This window comes from Sorex fumeus, unplaced genomic scaffold (genome assembly GCF_029834395.1).
Source record: "Sorex fumeus unplaced genomic scaffold, SorFum_2.1 ptg000265l, whole genome shotgun sequence".
NCBI classification, from domain to species: domain Eukaryota; kingdom Metazoa; phylum Chordata; class Mammalia; order Eulipotyphla; family Soricidae; genus Sorex; species Sorex fumeus.
Window position 1 is genome coordinate 23,927,659 of NW_026606322.1, and position 18,586 is coordinate 23,946,244.

Consider the following 18,586-nt stretch of genomic DNA (forward strand, 5'->3'; position numbering starts at 1 on the left):
ACACCCACTATTCACAATGATCGTTGGAAAACGATCGCTCTGCACAAGAACTGAGTGCTGAAAAGTGATATCCATGATACCCTTTCAGTAATTACTGCAAGATGGAGAAGGAGAGAGGGAGGTAGGGGGAGAGAGGGAGAAAGGGAGAAAGAGGGAGAGGTCTGCCATAGAGGAAGGCTGCAGGGACAGAAGGGAAATTGGAGACATTGGTGGCAGGAAATGTGTACTGGAAAAAGAATGAGTATTGGAATATTGTATGACTGAAACTCAATCATGAACAACTTTGTAACTACCTCAGGTGATTCAATTTAAAAGTTATCTTCACTTAACAGGCACTTACCTGTCCCTCTGTAGCATAATTATGAAAAGTATTTGAACCTCCTAGCCATTATTTGTAATTACTCTAGTGATAATTTTATCGAGTTTCAAAAATGAGTCACACCCAGCAGTACTCTCACACTGAGATATGCAGGCCCCATCAGTTTGGTATGTATCTGTAGCCTCCACAGGCCGTTAGGTGATAAATTCAAATTCAAGCCCTTATATGGATTAGGCATATATTGCATCACTTCAGCCTCCTTCAGACCCTAGGAATGAGCTTTAATTCTAGTGTAATTCAGTCTTTTAATTTAACTAAGATAGGACTTACTGGGCTGGAGCGATAGCACAGTGGGTAGGGCGATTGCTTTGCAAGCAGCCAACATGGCCGACGAGTTTGATTCTTCCGCCCCTCTTGGAGAGCCTGGCAAGCTACCCGTGACGTATTAGATATACCAAACACGTAACAATTGTCACAATGGAGACATTACTGGGCCCGCTCAAGCAAATCTATGAACAATGGGAGGACAGTGACAGTGACAGGACTTACTGGGGGGAATTATAAGCGCTAAAGGATGGTAGACAAGTCAAAATTTCTTCTAGTAAACAGTACAACATAAAAACGACATGTTGACAGTAGAGATTTAGATTCTTTTCCAGCCTGAGATACTTTAACTCAATGTGCTTTAAAAAAAAAATAAAGTTTTGGAGCCACACCTGGCATGCTCAGGAGTTATTCCTGGCTCTGTGCTCAGTGATCATTCCCAGCAGCGTTTGGGGGAACCCTTTGGGATACTGGCAAGGCAAGTGCCCTACCTGTTGTTACTAGTTCTCTGATCCACTACATGCTTATTGAGATGCCAGAATATAATCTTACAATCTCCCATTACTGTGGCCAACAACGTGGACTAGAACAAATGCTGGGGCTCGAGTGTATGTTGTCATGAGGGAACCCTCGGTTTGACTGCTGACACCTCTTGCTCCCAGAGCATCTCACTGGAAATAGCCATTGGTACTTCTGGATGTGACCCCCAAACAAAGCAAAAACATCCATACAATGAAATGGTGTAAGAAAATAGTAACACTAATGGAGTTTGACAAATTTATTGGTATTTTAGTAAAGACATTCATTTCAGTCATTTCTCTCTCCCAACCTAGGTTAGTAACTCATCTGAATCAAAAGAACATGTTGGAGAGGATGTTAAACTTTAACAATGAAATGAACTAAAACAAAAAGTTTGCCTACATTAAAGCAAGTTAAATTTATGAATCCTGATAAAATTAAATCATGTAAGAATAGTCCTATATACATTTCCATTGTTTTACTTGGGGCTTACACTAAACTTAAATGTAAGTGAACAGAAGTGTTAGGAATATATACAGGCTGCTTCTCTGGAGTTATTACCTATTTTGAGTTCAGTGAGTAGTTACCACCAATCCAAGTCAGAAGCTGCCTCCAAATTTAACATTGTAGTTTTTAAGCATTATACATGTTTCTTTTATCTGTGACTATGTTTTAAAGATGTTTAACTGTCACATAAAAAAAAATCCATATACAATACAAAAATATAAAAAAAAAAAACCCTCTACAATCTAACAAAGTATATATGGTCAAGATCCGTAAAATATGCTTGAAGATGCCATTATTTTGCTTCCAGTAAATAAAATGTGCTTTTAAGAGGACACTGGCATGTATACACTTAAAATGAAGCACATTATTATATTAAATAAAACCTGTATTAAGCCCAAATCAAGATGTATTTCGCAAGTTAGTAACTTAAATGTTTTTGACAAAATTACAGGAAAGTGCATCTTCTCATTTTCCATCTCCATACATTTCCGATTTTTCCTTTTTTGGTGTTTCTACCTCTTTGAAAATAAAAACACCCTAATATTTAAGTATTTATGTACATTTAAATTTTTGGTGGTGGTCTGTAATTTAAAAGAAACAGCTTCCTTATGATTTTCCTCAAATTCTGGTGGAAATGCTTACAGAAACTAGCTAATAACAAAAACCAAGAGAAGCACATTCAAAATACTGATTTACTTTGGTAGCAAATGTTGTTTGAAGACTAATGAAGGCAGACAAGACCCATTAAGGTGAAGTGGGCTATTTCAAATACTCAAGTTGACATAAATTTATTTTTTTAAAAAGAGCTAAGCATCTGTATCCACTGATAGCAATGCAATATCTAGTCCTATGATGACTTGAAACAAAACAAATGTCCATTAGGGGAAAAAAAAAAAAGCTAATTATTTAATTTTATCTAATTTATGTTCAGTCAATAGGTCATAACATTTTCCTCCCAATACAGTACTCCCCTCTTTATAAGGCTGTTCCTGGGAGCCAGACAGTTTAGCTAATAAGGGAGTTAAGAGATTAATTGTTTACAGTTTAAATAGACAAAAACTTGTTGCTTCCCTCTTGTGTGCTAATAATTGTGTCTAAAAAAATATGTAATTCTTAAAAAGGTACCATTTCTGATTTTATTATATGTAACCTTTGGAAACTAATCACATGAAACTACAAAATTAGCAAATGTCTTGAAATCTGCATATAAAACATAAATTACCTCTAATTTCAAACTCTCATTTATTAGTGTACCACTCAATCTTTAAAAAAAAAAAAAGAGAAAAAAAAAAGAGGCGGCTCCAAAGATAGTCTTATACCATTCTTTAAAAAAGGAAACTGTTCCTTTTAACTTTACACCCACCCCATAACCCCAATTTCAAAACACATCATTTAATTGTCTTGGTCATGGACATTTCCAAGATGAGACTTTATATTTCTCTCCCAGAGCTTCTGGTTATCAGAAAACCCATGTTTTCCTTTATTGAAGGAGTTTGGTCCAGCTGATGTTGGCGTATCCCTGTTTTAAAAGAGAAAGTACATTCAAAGTTAAAGGCTTCGTGGTGGTAGGATTTAACTCAATATACATTTCTTTAAAGTGTATTGTTATAGTTATTATGAAAGTAACTTCCTGAACTTCATAGCACTATACCAACTTTTCTCAAGCGAGAGATGGGTTGCGATACCAGGATCTGGGAGAATGAGTCGCTGTGCTTTTTAAATATATATGTATATATATAAAAATAAAATCCAGATCCCGGACGAGAACAGTGCAGTCTTCTGCCCCCGCGCCTGGGTGTTCCTTCCCGGGGCCCCTTGGAGGGGAGCGGGTTGAGCTTTCCTCCCCGCCCCGACCAGGGCTCCGGCAGCCGAAGACCTCCAGGACCAGCCACCACCAAGCTGAGACCACTCTCCGCACACATGAAAGTACTGGCAGAGGGACAAAGCCACGCGGGTTCCGGGGCCGAGACCTCCAAGCCTACTCGGATTGGAGTCGAGCATCTTCCACCCAGATCCTCCAAATTCCAGTAGGCAGGGGTCACACCCACCACCTGGCCCCCTGGCGCCGTGTAATCCCATCAGCGGCCAAGACTCAGAGACTATAAAATCCGGATTCTGGAACTGCGCGGCCGCGCAACATCTTATCAGAACTTTTTTATGACATCTTATTGTCTCATTCCTACTTTGGACAAACTTGCAGGCTATCGAATGTAGCCTGCCCACAGGGCAGAGTCTGGCAAACTCCCCGTGGCGTACCCAATATGCCAAATACCAGTAACAATGATGGGTCTCATTCTCCTAAAGAGCGTTGAATATAATCTCAGGGCTAAGATGAAAGAGACGTTACTGGGGCCTGCTCGAGGCAATTGACGAATAACAGGATGATGAAATGAAATGAATGTATATATATATATTTTAATTTTTATTAGTGAAACACCATGAGGTACAGTTGTAGACTTAAAAAATTTTGTGCTTGGGTTCCAGTTACACAATGATCAAATACCCATCTCTCCGCCAGTGCCCATTCTCCACCACCAATGATCCCCATATCCCTCCCACAACCCCGCCCCCCCAGTATTATCTTTATCTTTGTGTTTTGGGTCATACCAAGCAGCGCTCAACAGTGCACACTCCTGGCTCTGCACTAAGGAATCATCCCTGATGGAACTCGGAGTGAACTCTAGCATTGAACTTGGGTTGGGAGTGTGTCAGACCAGCGCTTTATCTGCTATACGATCTCTTTGGCCCCTACTGGGGGGGTTTTCGAAATTCTGTTTCACAATGCTTGGGATTAAATTCAGAGCTTCAGGCATGTTTTCTACCACTGAGTTATACCCTTGCCCATACCGAATCTACATTTGTGCTCATTATAAAAATAGGCTGCACATCACAGCACATGAAACTCATATGAATTTCTTAAATACATCTTCTACAGATGCTGTCCTAGAATTTCAAATAGGTTGCCAACCACAACAAGTATTTTTTTTTTTTTGGCTTTTCGGATTACAACAGGCTATGCACTCAGGAATTATTCCTAGAGGTGCTCAGGGGACCACATGGGATGCTGGGGGTTGAACCTGGGTCATTTGTGTACAAGGCAAATACCCTACGCACTGTACTATTGCTCCGGCCCCCACAACAGAACTTAAAGAAAACTTATTAAAACATTTTTGGGAAAAAAATTAATTATACTCTGGGCCAACCACTGTTTAATATTTAATTTTTAAGTTTAATTTTTAACATTGTTGACTGCACCCCATTCATATAAGATCATGAAATCAAGTTGGTGGCTTGCCATCAGTACTCATAAAAATTTGGATCAGACCGGTCTCAGTATTGAAAGGCATATGGGGCCAGATCGATAGGACAACGGATAGGATGTTTGCCTTGCAAGCAGCCGACCCGGGTTTGATTGCTGGCATCCCATATGGTCCCCTGAGCATCACTCAGTGATGTTATGTGACCTAAACCCGGGTGTGACCTAAAAAGCCAAAAAGTACCCCCCCAAAAAGCATATGGCCTATGTTTAATATTAAAGCAATTGCCTATGTTCCCACTGAACCATAACTAAAAGCCTAAATACAGATTATTGTATAATAATTTAGCAATTATTTAAGAGTTGATAGAAATGTGAAAAGTATGGGTTATTTATGTTCAAAGTACAAATACAGAAGATAAAATGATAGAAACTTTATCATAAATGAATGAAGCTCCATTATCCAATTTTTTTTTGGGGGGGTGGTAAAGGCAAGCTTAACTCTAGGGATCACACTCATGTCTGTGAAAGTCCTTTTCTTTTATAGTCAAAACTTACACTTAAAATCTGACATTTCCCCCCCCTAGCTATTTCTCATTAAAAAGTGTCTGGAACAACAACAAACCCAGATTGGGTCTGGAGAGATAGCACAGCAATTAGGGCGTTTGCCTTGCATGCGGCTGACCAGGCTCAATTCCCAGCATCCCATATGGTCCCTTGAGCACCACCAGGATAACTCCTGAGTGCAGAGCTAGGAGTAACCCCTGTGCATCGCCAGGTGTGACCCAAAAAGCGGGGGGGAAAAAAAACCCAAACAAACAAATTAAATTTTTTTTTTTGGCGTCACACCCAGTGATGCACAGGGGTTACTCCTGGCTCTGCATTCAGGACTTACTCCTGGCAGTGCTCAGGAGACCATATGGGATGCTGGGAATCGAACCCGGGTCAGCTGCATGCAAGGCAAACACCCTACCTGCCGTGCTATCTCTCCAGCCCCAGCCCCTGAACTGTTCTTTCTTAACAAGTTTTTCTTTCTCTTACCAGAATGATCAGCTCACAAACTACCACTATTAGCATTGGGATATGGCACAGCAGTGAAGCACAAGCCTTCTATACGTAAGACCTTCAGTTCAATGTGCAGTACAACAAAACATGCAGACAAAAATTGTTTTGGGGCTGGAGAGATAATATAGCCAGTGAAGTACTTGCTGTGCATATGGCCAACATGGGTTCGATCCCTGGCATTTCATATGGTCCTGAGCCCCACCAGGAGTGATCCCCGAGGCACAGCCAAGTGTAGACCCCCAAACCAAAACCAAACGAATAACACCTGTTCCACCCAAATGAACAAGAAAAGTCTTAACAACGAAAGATTACTTGGATTTTGCATCTTCCTTAATTATTCTCTAATATTTATGAAAAAATGTTAATACCTTCCAATATTCTTCATCCTCATCTTTGCTTCTGGAGGCATTTCCTCTGGTTCACTCTAGAGGGAAAAAGAAAACCTAGTATGAATTTTATTTTTATTTCTAAGTCCTTCAGTATAAATACTGGTAACCATTTTGTTTACTATGTGTTACACACCGGGTTGAATGTTTTAATATACACTCTCTCTAAAAACAATAAGGGCCAGAGTGACAGTACAGCAGGAGGGCATTTGCCTTGCACATGGCCAACCCAGGTTTGATCCTTGGCATCCCACATGGTCTCCAGAGCACTGCCAGGAGTAATTCCGGAGTGCAGAGCCAGAAGTAAGCCAAGGATCATTGGGTGTGACTCAAAAAAGCAAAAAAATATATATATACCAATAATAAATAAAAATAGGGAACAGCAAAAGAGCACAACCAGCTGAGTACATGCTTTTTAAAATATTGTGCTATTAATTATATTTCTTATTATTTATTAATTTATTACAATATTGTGCTAAATAGGACCGAGAAAACCTCAAGCTTCAAGAATAGGAAAGATACTTTTTTCTGATCAAAATTATATACCAAATATATATAACAAACCTTACTCTGAAATTTTAGCATTCTAGAGGTTCCAAGTGAATATTAATTACCTCTTTTTTAAAAATTTTTATTAGTGAAACACCATGAGGTACAGTTGTAGACTTACAAATTTTTGTGCTTGGGTTTCAATTATACAATGATCAAATACCCATCCCTCCACCAGTGCCCGTTTCCCACTACCACGGGTCCCAGTATCCCTCCCTCTGTGGCAGGGCATTCCCTTTTGTTCTCTCTCTCCTCTTGGGTGTTGCAGTTTGAGTGCACACTTTTTGCATTAGAGAGGCCTGGGTTCAATCCCAGCACATGGTCCTCTGAACAATGAAAATGACTCCAAAGCACAGAGCAGGCACAGCTCTTGAGCAACTACTGTGTGTCACCCGAAATCCAAAACCAAAAAGAAACCATGAACCTATACTTTCCATTTTAAAAATAATGATCAGAGATAGGGGGCTGGAGAGATAGCACAGCAGGCAGGGCATTTGCCTTGCACGCAGCCAACCTGGGTTCGATTCCCAGCATCCATATGGTCCCCTGAGCACTGCCAGGAGTAAGTCCTGAGTGCAGAGCCAGTAGTAACCCCTGTGTATCGCCAGGTGTGACCCAAAAAGAAAAAAAATAAAATAAAAATAATGATCGGAGATATAGTACAATGGGTAGTGTGCTAGGCTTGCACGTAGCCAAACTGGGTTCAACTCCCAAAACCATTTAATGACCCAAAGTGACCCCAGAATGCAGAGTCAGTATGCTCCCCACACAAGTACCACTGGGTGTGGCCCAAAAGCAAAAGAAACAAAACAAATCCCCAAAGCCATTTAACAATAATATAAGGCCAAAGAGATAACATAGGGGTTAAGGTGCCTGCCCTGTCATGCAGGGTATAGTCCCAGCATCTGATATAAAATTACCAGAGGACACTCCTGAGCAGATACCCAGGAATAGTTCAAGTACCAGCCAGTGCTACCCAACTCCTCCCCAACCTTAAATGAAAAAGTGGTATGGGAAATCTTTTCCTTGTAATACACTAAAACACAGAAATGAAGCCAAATATATAGGTAATTAATAGTTTAATCAGACAATTAAAAAAACCAATTTTGTCACAAAAAACCCTACTGAGTTACAAATAAAATCCACAAGAACCATCAATATGACCTATAATATAATCCTTAAAAATGAGAAGATTAAAATAAAATAAAAAGTATGACTTACATCTTCATCTTCATTAAAAGCTGCTGCTACTGAAAGTGTTTTTGGAGCAAGAGTTGGAACTGTTTCTTTAGGCTTCTGAAGAAGAAACATTGAAGAGTATCACATTTTACATAAACTTGATTGATATAATTTATCTTCAAGGATTTGATTTGTTTCCACAAGCACTTATATAGTAAGAAACCCAGAATTCTGAAAAAAATTCATTCTCTTTCTAAAATATGTGGGTTTGGGATAAAAGGATAGCTCACTGGCCAACAGTTTGCTTTGCACACAGGAGACCTAGTGGAACCCAGCATTGCAGATTCTTCTAGCACTGGAGCAGCGCCAGATTAGTCCATATCTTTTCAAAATTTAAAACAAAACAAAGGGCAGAAAATGTGGGTATTACAAAACAAGAAAACATTATTGAATGACAAATCTTTGGCTTCTTGAGCACAAAACTGAAATCACCAAGCAGTGGAGGGAATTGGGGAAGGAAAAGATCGACTTTAAATACCATAAGGATAGTGATGAAAGACCGTGGGCACTGGGGCTGGATTCATAGCAAGGCGGGTAGGGCATTTGCCTTGCACGCGGCCGACCCGGGTTCGATTCCCAGCATACCATATGGTCCCCTGTGCACTGCCAGGAGTAATTCCTGAGTGCAGAGCCAAGAGTAACCCCTGAGCACCACCGGGTGTGACCCAAAAAGCAAAAAAAAAAAAAAAAAGAAAAGATTGTGGGCACTTTGGTGAGGTGGAAAACATTAAAAATTTTCAGTACTGGGGCTGGTGCAATAGCACAACAGGTAGGGAGGGCATTTGCCTTGCACACAGCCAACCCAGGTTCGATTCCCAGCATCCCATATGGTACCCTGAGCACCGCCAGGAGTAATTCCTGAGTACAGAGCCAGGAGTAAACGCTGTGCATCACCGGGTGTTCCCCAAAAAGCAAAAAACAAAACAAAACAAGAAAAAAGTACGTAATTGTAAATGTCCCATTTATTTTCCTCCTACAAAATATTTTCAAGTTACAATCTTCAATAATACAAATTAAAACTGAGCTAAGGCTAGCAGGTATAGATAAGAAAACTTCATGTTAGCACTAAAATTAAGTACAGTGTGCCTTGAAAACATAAAAGCCACTGAGACTCATCTTTCTACTAGATAAAATTCTGTTCTTTAGCCTGGCCAGTGCTTCATACAGTTTCTTTTATCCAGTGTTCCCTCACTTACTTAGACCCCAGCAACCCTGTTATGTCAGGTCACAAGTGACTAGCGGACTACATCTGATTTTAGTAACTACTTTTTCCCCCCGCTTTCTTTTTGGGTCACACCCAGCGATACTCAGGGGTTGCTCGGAGGACCATAAGGGATGCCAGGGATCGAACCCGGATCAGATGCATGCAAGTCAAGCACTCCACCTGCTATACCATCTCTCAGGCCCCTTCGCGGTGTTCTGATATATCCGTGTCAGAAAACCTTTTCATCAACTTGCACATTATACTTTACAGTTCTATCAACTAGAGCTTAATGTCCCTCTGCGTTCCATACTACCAATCTCTGAGGTTGTTTAGCAATACTTATCCTAACTACTGCTCAAACAATCTCCCCATCTTCTGTGTTTTTTCTCCAATTCTGTATGTTGGTACGAGAGTGGTATATTTTTATTTCTTGGGCGACACCAGGCAATGGTCATGGGTTACTCTAGACTCTGCACTCCTGCAAGTTCTCTGGTGACCAAATAGAATGCTGGGGATCAAACTCGGACCAGCTGCATGCAAGGCAAGTGTCCTATCCTATGTACTACCTCTCCAGCCCCAAGAGTGGTGATATATTTCTAAAAGGGAAACCTGAGGGGAGAGACAGCTTAAAAGATGCAAGCCCTGGCAAGAGTCACAGTACTGCGGGTAGGGCATTTGCAGTACATGTGTCCAACCCAGGTTCAATCAATAGTGCCATTAATTCTTAGCACTTAGGTCTCCAAGTTTCACCAGGTGTAAGCCCCGAGCACGACTAGGTGTGGTCCCCAACACCCCCACCCTCACCATAAAAATGTATAACCCTTAGGAGACTTAAGAATCCTAGGAAGAGTGGGCCCTGGGTTTGGTCCCCAACATTCATTCTGTGGTTCCCTGAACACACCAGGAATGACCCCTGAGAACTGGACCCCTGAGAACTGGGCCCTCTGTGGTCAAAAAAAAAAAGGACTAGGGAGATGGTTCAAAGGACTGAAACAAATGCTTTGCATGAAGGAGTTCTAAGTTCAATTCCCAACACCACACAGTATCCTTAGCACTGCAAGGGAGTGATGCCCAAAGAAGGAAGAAAAGAGTAGACCTGAACACAGCCAAGCGGGTTTGATCCTCAAAACCCTATATGGTCTGGTCTCCCAAGCAATGAGGAGTAATCCCTGAGCGCTACTAGTGTGGCCCAAAAACAGGGGAGGGGGAAGAGAAGACCTCAAACACTGCCAAGGGAAAATAGTTCAAGCGGTAAAAACATGATCTCAGGGGCCTGAGACACCATATAGGAGGCAATGTACTATGTTACATGTGTCTGATTCCTTTTAAGACTCCTCAGCACCTCACATAGTGCCTACTAAGCACTGCCAGGGTTCACAGCTAAGCATCATCAGGTGGCACCCTCCCCCGCCAAACACTATCTTAAAACAAGGGCTCAATAGTCCGGGGCCATAGCTAAGTGGTGAAGCATAGGTATTCCACTTCATCCACTCATGGGATCTGAGTTCAATCCAAGTCACGATAAATTGTCAAAACAGTACAGCAAAAAAAGGGGCTCAAAAGTTGATCTGTAAAGAGCTTCCGACAATACATAGCATTTAATATCCATTTGTAACTCTGCTATATTAGGAAGCCATGCAGTAGTTATCCTTTATGATAACTTATTTCCAGAGATAGAGTGGCCCCAGGAACCCCTGAACATTGTCTGGAGAGCCCCCTCCAAGAAAGAAATTCTGAAAATACTTCAAATTTTGTTCAAGTTACAAAAATGCTATCACTCTATTTAATTATTTGGGGGAGAGGAGAGCGGGACATACCCAGTTATCAGAGGCTATACCTAGCTCTGTGCTTGAGGTCTTCCCTGTCACTGTGGAGGTACAATGTGGTACCTAGGACTGAACCCTGACTCCTGAATACAAACCATGTGCTCTAGCCCCAAAGCTATTACTTAAAAGAAAAAATAAATCCTATACTCCCCATAACAGTTGATTCTTCTCATCTTTCGAACTTAATTTTAAAAAGTTATGTTGAGATACAATTCAGACATCTCTTGAACAGAATAGTCTTAAATACAAATAAGTTCAAGTTCTGTCCTGTCCTCCCGTTGTTCATCGATTTGCTCGAGCGGGCACCAGTAACGTCTCACAACAAATTTTGAGACTTACTGTTACTGTTTTTGGCATATCAAATATGTCACGGGTAGCTTGCCGTGTGGGTGAGATACTCTCAGTAGCTTGCTGGGCTCTCCGAGAGGGGCAGAGAAATCGAAGTACCAATTCAAATTTTTAATTTTAACTTTCTCTTGGTAAAAGGTGGTTTCCTGAAGAAACAAAAACGAAAATTCTAAAGACTCCTTATAAACATGATATATAAAGTAACAACTCACACTCGATCCAAGTTTGATGGATATAGCTGAGGCTTTCTTTGTCGTCTGACTACCTATGGCAAATCCAAACTTGGAGATCTTTGTAGGCTTTGTTGGGAGGTCTGCAGCTTCTTCTTCAGCTGATCGCTTCTCAGCGCTGCGACTGGAACTTTCCCCTCCATTACTGGAAGAAACAGTCTTAGTTTTCACAGGTTTTTCTGCTTCTTCTTCAGGTCCTGGTGAAGTCGAAACAACTTACCAAGATGAGCTATTTTTACTGAGCAGATTGATGGGAGCAGCAACCTCAAAAAGCATCGTTATAAGGAAGATACCTCTGCAGTTGTCACCTACTGACCCAACAGTCTCTTCCACTGTTTGTTAGAGTATACAGCAGGAACTGAGATTGTGTGGCAGTAGAAGAGGTTCCCATGAATTAACTAGCATAAAATACAGAGCAATTTAAAATTATAAATATAGATTTCACAAAAATTAAATCAAAACCCCTTCGATTTAACACTATCAAATAATCTGTTCAATAATTTAAGAGCTTTTCCTTTCTGGAAATTAAATTCTATGCAATCAAGCTTGTAACTAGTGACACTGTAATACATTTGATTAATAAATTCTAATATTCAATTTTAGTTATACAAAATACCAAATTATGAACAGCCATCATTACTCTACTTAAGTTTAACTTTCTTGAGTAACATGCCCTTAATGTACATCTGACATAATATTGAGCGGCCAAGAACTTTAGAGGCCAGAGAGACAGTACAGCTGGTAAGGTGCTTGCCTTGCATGTAGCTGACCTAGGTTCAATCCCCAGCATTACAGATGGTCCTGAACCCTGTCAGAAGTGATCCCTGAGCAAAGACCTAGGAGTAAGCCCTAAGCACAGCCAGTGGCAACACAAAAAACACAACTAAAAAGAGGAAAAAAAGAAAAAGAATTTTTAAAGAAGGGCCAGAGAATGAGAACAGAAGGCACTTGTCTTGTATGTGGTTGACCCTGGTTTAAATCCCTGGCAATACATATGGTTCCCCAAACGTCACCAGGGACCACTCCTGAGCACAATGCCAGGAGAAGCCTCTGGGCTACACTGGATGTGGCCCCAAAATAAATACCAGCTCAATTTTCATACCTCATAGTCTATGAAGAGTCAAACTGCTAAGACCACCTACTATTCCTCTACAGTAAAGATTAAACACATTATGTCTGGGCTAGGGAAACAGCTGAAAGCTCTATGACACTCTTTACAGCTGAAGTGACCCAAAACCAAACAAAAACATAGGGGCTGGAGAGCTACTACAGTAAATAGGGCTACTGTGGGTAGGGTGCTTGCTGATCCAAGTTCAATCCCTGGCATGTTGTATGGTCTCCTGAATACCATCAGAAGTAATTCCTGAGTGCAGACCAAGGAGGAACCCCTGAGCATCCTGGGTGTATCCCCAACAGCCAAAATAAAATTATTTTAATCTTGTATGTTTTGAAATACACCATCAACATTATTAGTATCAACATTAATTCCTATATCTAGGGACCAGAGATAGTATAGCTGGTAAGGTGTTTGCCTTGCACTCGGACAATCTGGGTTCAATCCCCAACATCGTATAGGGTCCTGAGCTCACCAGGAGTGATCCTTGAGTGGAGAGTAGGAATAAGTCCTGGGCCACTGGGTGTGGCCAAAAAAAAAAAAAAGGAAAAATTTCTAAGTCCATTAAGTGTTTTCCTTTAAACACAACACAGACTATAATATCTGCAGATTTTTAGTCAGGAATTTAAAGAGCTATTCTATATTTTGGGATGGGGTCATAGAAAAAAAATGTCAGGATAACCATGGATCAATAAATGTGAAATAGGTTAATTATAATTTACATTTCAAAAAGTTTTTTGAAAATTGTGTGGGCCTCCCCAGTACTGAAAGGTCCCAGATCACTCCCCACAATGCCACAGGGGAGTTAGCCGATCTGGCAGAGATGGGGTATTGCTTCTGACTGGTGATAAGGGGGGTGGGGGTACCCAGGGCCACCAGGGCCACACACAAGGAGCTGGGGAATCAGATGGTACCAAGGATCAAACACAGAACCTCAGCCTGCGTTCCAGACCTCTGAACCATCTCCCAGGTACTATGCTTTAATGTAAAGAACAAATAAAGGTCATCCATTTAAAAACAAAGTTTCCCCCCTTCTTTGGCTACACACATTGATGCTCAGGAGTCACTCCTCGTGCTGCATAGGAGATGCCGGAGACAGAATCTAGACTGGCCATGTGCAAGGCAAGCATCTTACCCACTGTACTATCACTCTGGCTCCTAAAAACAATTTTTAAGAAAATCATTAATGTATAAGAACAGATTATAGCAGATTATCTGAATTTCTATCTAGAAATACCTTAGAGGAATTTTATCTAATCTGCACTCTTCCCAAGCAAAAAGATGTGTAATGAAATCAAATTACTAGCATTTTTTTTTAATGGAGTTATTAGGGAGGCGGGCTCTGCAGTGCTCAAGCGTCTGAAAAACAATACCTATAGGGGAAAGATGATTACACTGGAGGTGACATAGGGATGGATACTTGCTGCAAGTCATGAGCACATTTGAGGTGGTGGTGGCGGTGTGCAGTAATATTTAGATAGATCCCATGAAAGTCAACGCCATTAACAACCAAAAATATAATTTAAAAATTACCTAATATAATTTGTCTCTAAGAGCACCATTCGTGATCCATTTACATTCTGGTAACATATTCATCTGAAAAAGGGTGTGAAAGTACCTTATTATTAGGGCTGCCTACTATGCCTCTTAAAATAAGGAAGTAGTGGTCTTCGCATGCGGCATAGTAAAATTTTTATTAAAAATCCCAAGCTATTGGGGCTGGAGTGATAGCACAGCGGGTAGGGTGTTTGCCTTGCACATGGCCGACCCAGGTTCGATTCCCAGCACCCCATATGGTCCCCTAAGAACCACCAGGAGTAATTCCTTGAGTGCAAAGCCAGGAGTAATCCCTGAGCATCGCCGGGTGTGACCCAAAAAGCCAAAAAAATTTTTAAAAATTAAAAAATCCCAAGCTATCGGGGCTGGAGCAATAGCACAGCGGGTAGGGCATTTGCCTTGCACATGGCCGAACCAGGTTTGATTCCCAGCATCCAATATGGGTTCCCGAGCACTGCCAGGAGTAATTCCTGAGTGCAGAGCCAAGAGTAATCCCTGAACATTGCCAGGTGTGACCCAAAAAGCAAAAAATAAAAAATTCAAAAAAACACCCCAAGCTATCAGGGAGATGACTCAAAGGTCAGAGGGCATACAAAGCACACAGGAGTCCCCAGTTCCATCAGACACCACTCTGTCCCTCAGCATCAATGTGTGCATGGGGGTCTACCCAAGTGGGCCCCAAACAAACAAAATAGCTATTTTAGGTAAGCTAAAATAGCCCAAGGTGACAAATATTTTAGCAAACCTTCCTAAAAGACTTCAATGAGCTACAAAAAATTTAGCAAAAGGGGGGAAAAAAACCCCAAAATTTACTCAAACTGGCTCACATACTGTAGTGCTTGGGGTGATGGTCGATGACTGACAAGCAAAGCATGGTTCTCATTAATACAAACTCATGTTAACTACATAAGTCATTTCATGACAATGTATTTATAATTTAATGAATGGTTCGAAAGGATTTAAAAAAAATATTAGGTAAATCCCTGAAAGTGTTTCAAAATCAGTGCCTATTTACTACTAAATCATTTAGATCTTTAGTATTAAATATTGGGGGGACAGAGGGCCCACATCTGACACTGCTCAGTCGTTACTCCTGGTCGCACTGAAAGGATCATATAGGGGGGTGCTGGCCTCAAACCTAGATTGGTGGCTACAAGGCAGGAGTCCTACCACGATAATACCCCTCCAGTCCCAATATTACATTCTGGTGTTTTCTGGGCAAAGGGTTTTGGGCAACATCCAAGGTGATGGGGGCTACCAGGCTGGACACGGGGGGAAGTGGAGTGGGTGCTCTCAGATGAGCTGGCCAAGATCCTACTGGTGCCCAGAACTCAGTGCCTTTCTGTGCCTTCAGCTCTGGCCCTTGGAGCTATCTTCCTGACCTCCAGAAAAGATTCTTTGTAACACACATCTGTTTGTACTCAAAATACTCCTTTTTCCCCCCATGTGATTTAACTTGACAATTCCCACCCCCCTAAGATTTTGTTGCTGTGATGCTGGGATGTAACTTGGCACCTGACACATGCAAGGCAAATATCCACACCTCCCGCACCCGAAAAATTCGAGGAAAAAAGAAAGAATCCTTACAGAGATCATACTAAGAGAGCTGCAAGTGTTTCATAAACTACCACATTAAAGTATGTACAGAAAGAATTCAGCTCAACTGACAGCCCTGTACATGTCTGCTTTTTTTTTTTAAAGGAAATTCTTAGAGGGGTAGGGCGCTGGCCTTGCAGGCGGCCAACCTACATTTGATCCCAGGCACCCCATATGGTCCCCCGAGCACCACCAGCAATAATTTCTGAGTGCAGAGGCAGAAGCACTGTGAGCACCGCTGAATGAGACCCAGAATCAAAAAAGGGGAGGGGGGTGAGGGGGGCAATTTGGGGACCAAAAGCAGCTTAAATTTACCGTTTCTGTTCCCAAGACAATTCGTATTAAATGTCATGTTTGAGCGCTGGAGCAATAATACAGCGTGTAGAGCGCTTGCCTTGCACTCGGCCAACGGGGTTTGACTCCTGGCACCCCTTATGTTTCCGTTCCCCTGGGCACATAGCCAGGAGCTGGCCCTGAGCCCTGGTTGGTGTGGGCCCCCCCCCCCAAATAAACAAATCCCACCACCCGCAAAAAAAAAAGGGTAGCTATCACTTTTGGGAGTAGGTCCTAAGAGTTGACCTCACATAGTTATTCTCCCGGTATTTTTCTCCGTTTCGACACTTTTCAGGGAGTTGGAACAGAGTTAACACTCAAACCGTTCTCAGGCCGTTGATTGGCCGCGGCTCGCATGTGTTAAGTCGCAGGCCTCGGTCAGACTAAGGGGAGGGAGTCGGGAAGCCGTGCAAAATCTTCCCTTTTTTTTGCAGTGTTCGGTTTTGGGGGGCCACACCCGGAGGTGCTCCTGCAGCCTCGGTCCTCCCCAGGGCCTTGCGGTGCCGGGGCTCGAACTGTGGCGCTCGCGGGCCACCGCAGAAAGCGTGCTGCGGGGCTCCGGCCTTCGGGATGCGCTCCTCGGGGCCCTCCCGGAGCTGAGGTTTCTTTTTTTTTTTTTCTTTTTTCCTTCGCCCTCAAGAAGTCCCCAACGTCTGCTGGGCGAGGGGGAGTGTGTGTGTATGTGTGTGTGTGGGGGGGGGGAGTCCGAATCACATCGTGACCAAAATGATTATAATAATCCTAATTAAAAAAAAAAAAAAGAAGAGTCACTCTAGCCTCGTCCGAATTAGCTGGCCGTGCGGCTGGATGGCGACAGCTGAACTTTGGCGGGGGGGTGGGGGAGTGGGCAACGGTAACAACAACAACAAAAAACCCCTTTTAGGCCCTAGCAAAGCTCAAGCCCGCGCGGGCCAACATCGCTCGCGCTATCCGGCCCCCCTCCCCCCGCCCGCCACCTCGTTCAAGGGCTTCGCAGTCGGGCCTGGAAAGAAAGGAAACGGGGAAAAAAAGAGAAACTGCAAAAAAGCCAAGGCCCGCGGGGGGCGCGGGGCAGCTCCTCCCCGACGAGGTGTGAGGGCAGGGCCGGGCCGGGCCTCGGAAACTCGGCGAGCGGCCAGAGCCAGCCGGGCGGGCGGTCGCTCGCTCGCTCGCACCGTGAGTCCGTGCGCGGGTTTTGTGTGCGGCGGGTCTCCGCGGCGGCGGCGGCTCCCCCGGTCCCACCCCGACTCCTCTGCCTCCCCCTCAACTGCCGCCTATCTGGGTCTACTACAAGCGGGGCCTCCGCGGGGGCCGGGAGCAGACGCCGTCTCTCCCCCCCCGCCCCCCACCGCGGCCGGGAGCGCGGCGGATCCCGGAGGATCCCCGCGGGCCGCGCCAGGCGCGCCCGAGGCTCGTCAGGGCCCAGCACCTACGCCCGTTTTCTCCCCGCCGCCCCCCACCCCCACCCCGGGAACTCAAAAAGAAACGCCCGAATCTCTCCCCCACGCAGCCCGCGACGCTGGGGTTGTGTTCACCTCCGGCGGCTCCAGCTCGCTGCGGCTTCTCGGGCTTGTCTTCTCCCGCCTTCCCGTCCGCCATTTTCCCCGCCGCGGCCTCCCCTGCAGCCACGCCAAGGACGTCACGGCCCCGCCCAGCGGCCACGGAGTACCGGAGCGGGCCCGCGAGGTGGCAGCCTAGAGGGGCCCTTCGGAAGGCGACGCCGCCCCGGCCGGAAACCGCCCTGGCGGCGACGTCATCGAGGGGGGCGGTCTCCGGGCGCTGGGCGGAGAGGGTTGCGTGGTCACCCGGGAGGACTCGTTTGAGAGAGTCGCCGGCGCGGAGAAGTGAGGGTGGCACTGGTGGGGGTGGGATGCGGGTTGGCCAAGGGGGTCTCACAGTCCCGGGTGGGGTTGCCGCTGGAGCCGGCGGGACCTTTCCTCTCCTTGGAGCCCGTGTGCCTACTCCAAAAAATGTAGTTCCGTATTCTTCACCACCCCCACCCCCTTCTGTGGAGATCGGCTTTTGTGGAGTGCCCTCTGCCGCCAGACACGCGTTTACTCTCCACGATCGTTAACCTTTCAGAAAATGAAAAACATCTAACCGTTCTTCACTCGGCAGTGAGAGACTTGAGGCCAAAGATACTTATCCGAGGTTACGCAACTAAGAGATAAAATTCCTGTGACGTCCCGAAATTTCTGTATCAAGTCACTTAAAACTGCAGTTACACCTCCCTTA

General features: G+C 43.8%; 1 protein-coding gene across 2 annotated transcripts; it reads right to left on the minus strand.

The window, feature by feature from the left end:
* Window positions 1-1,406: 1,406 nt before the first annotated feature.
* PCNP (PEST proteolytic signal containing nuclear protein) lies at window positions 1,407-18,023 on the minus strand. 2 transcript variants are annotated; one of them, XM_056109242.1, is made up of 6 exons: window positions 17,887-17,944; window positions 14,420-14,482; window positions 11,755-11,917; window positions 8,147-8,221; window positions 6,359-6,414; window positions 1,407-3,188 (listed from the first exon to the last, which is right to left on the minus strand). In XM_056109242.1, exons 2-6 carry the CDS (start codon window positions 14,446-14,448, stop codon window positions 3,062-3,064), a joined length of 450 nt encoding a protein of 149 aa, XP_055965217.1. In that variant the 5' UTR covers window positions 14,449-14,482; window positions 17,887-17,944; the 3' UTR covers window positions 1,407-3,061. The 2 variants fall into 2 exon arrangements, with proteins under 2 accessions (XP_055965217.1, XP_055965216.1); XM_056109241.1 differs by lacking the exon at window positions 14,420-14,482 and having other exon boundaries at window positions 11,755-11,969; window positions 17,887-18,023.
* Window positions 18,024-18,586: the final 563 nt, after the last annotated feature.

Bases quoted from the DNA above. Each gene is read 5' to 3' on its own strand.
- PCNP (XM_056109241.1), bottom strand. From the start codon at position 17,950: ATGGCGGACGGGAAGGCGGGAGAAGACAAGCCCGAGAAGCCGCAGCGA. The intron at 8,222-11,754 runs GTGAGTTGTTAC...TTTCTTCTTCAG, and splicing joins CCATCAAACTTGGATCGAGT to AAGCCTAAAGAAACAGTTCC. The intron at 3,189-6,358 runs GTATTAACATTT...CTTTTAAAACAG, and splicing joins AGGATGAAGAATATTGGAAG to GGATACGCCAACATCAGCTG.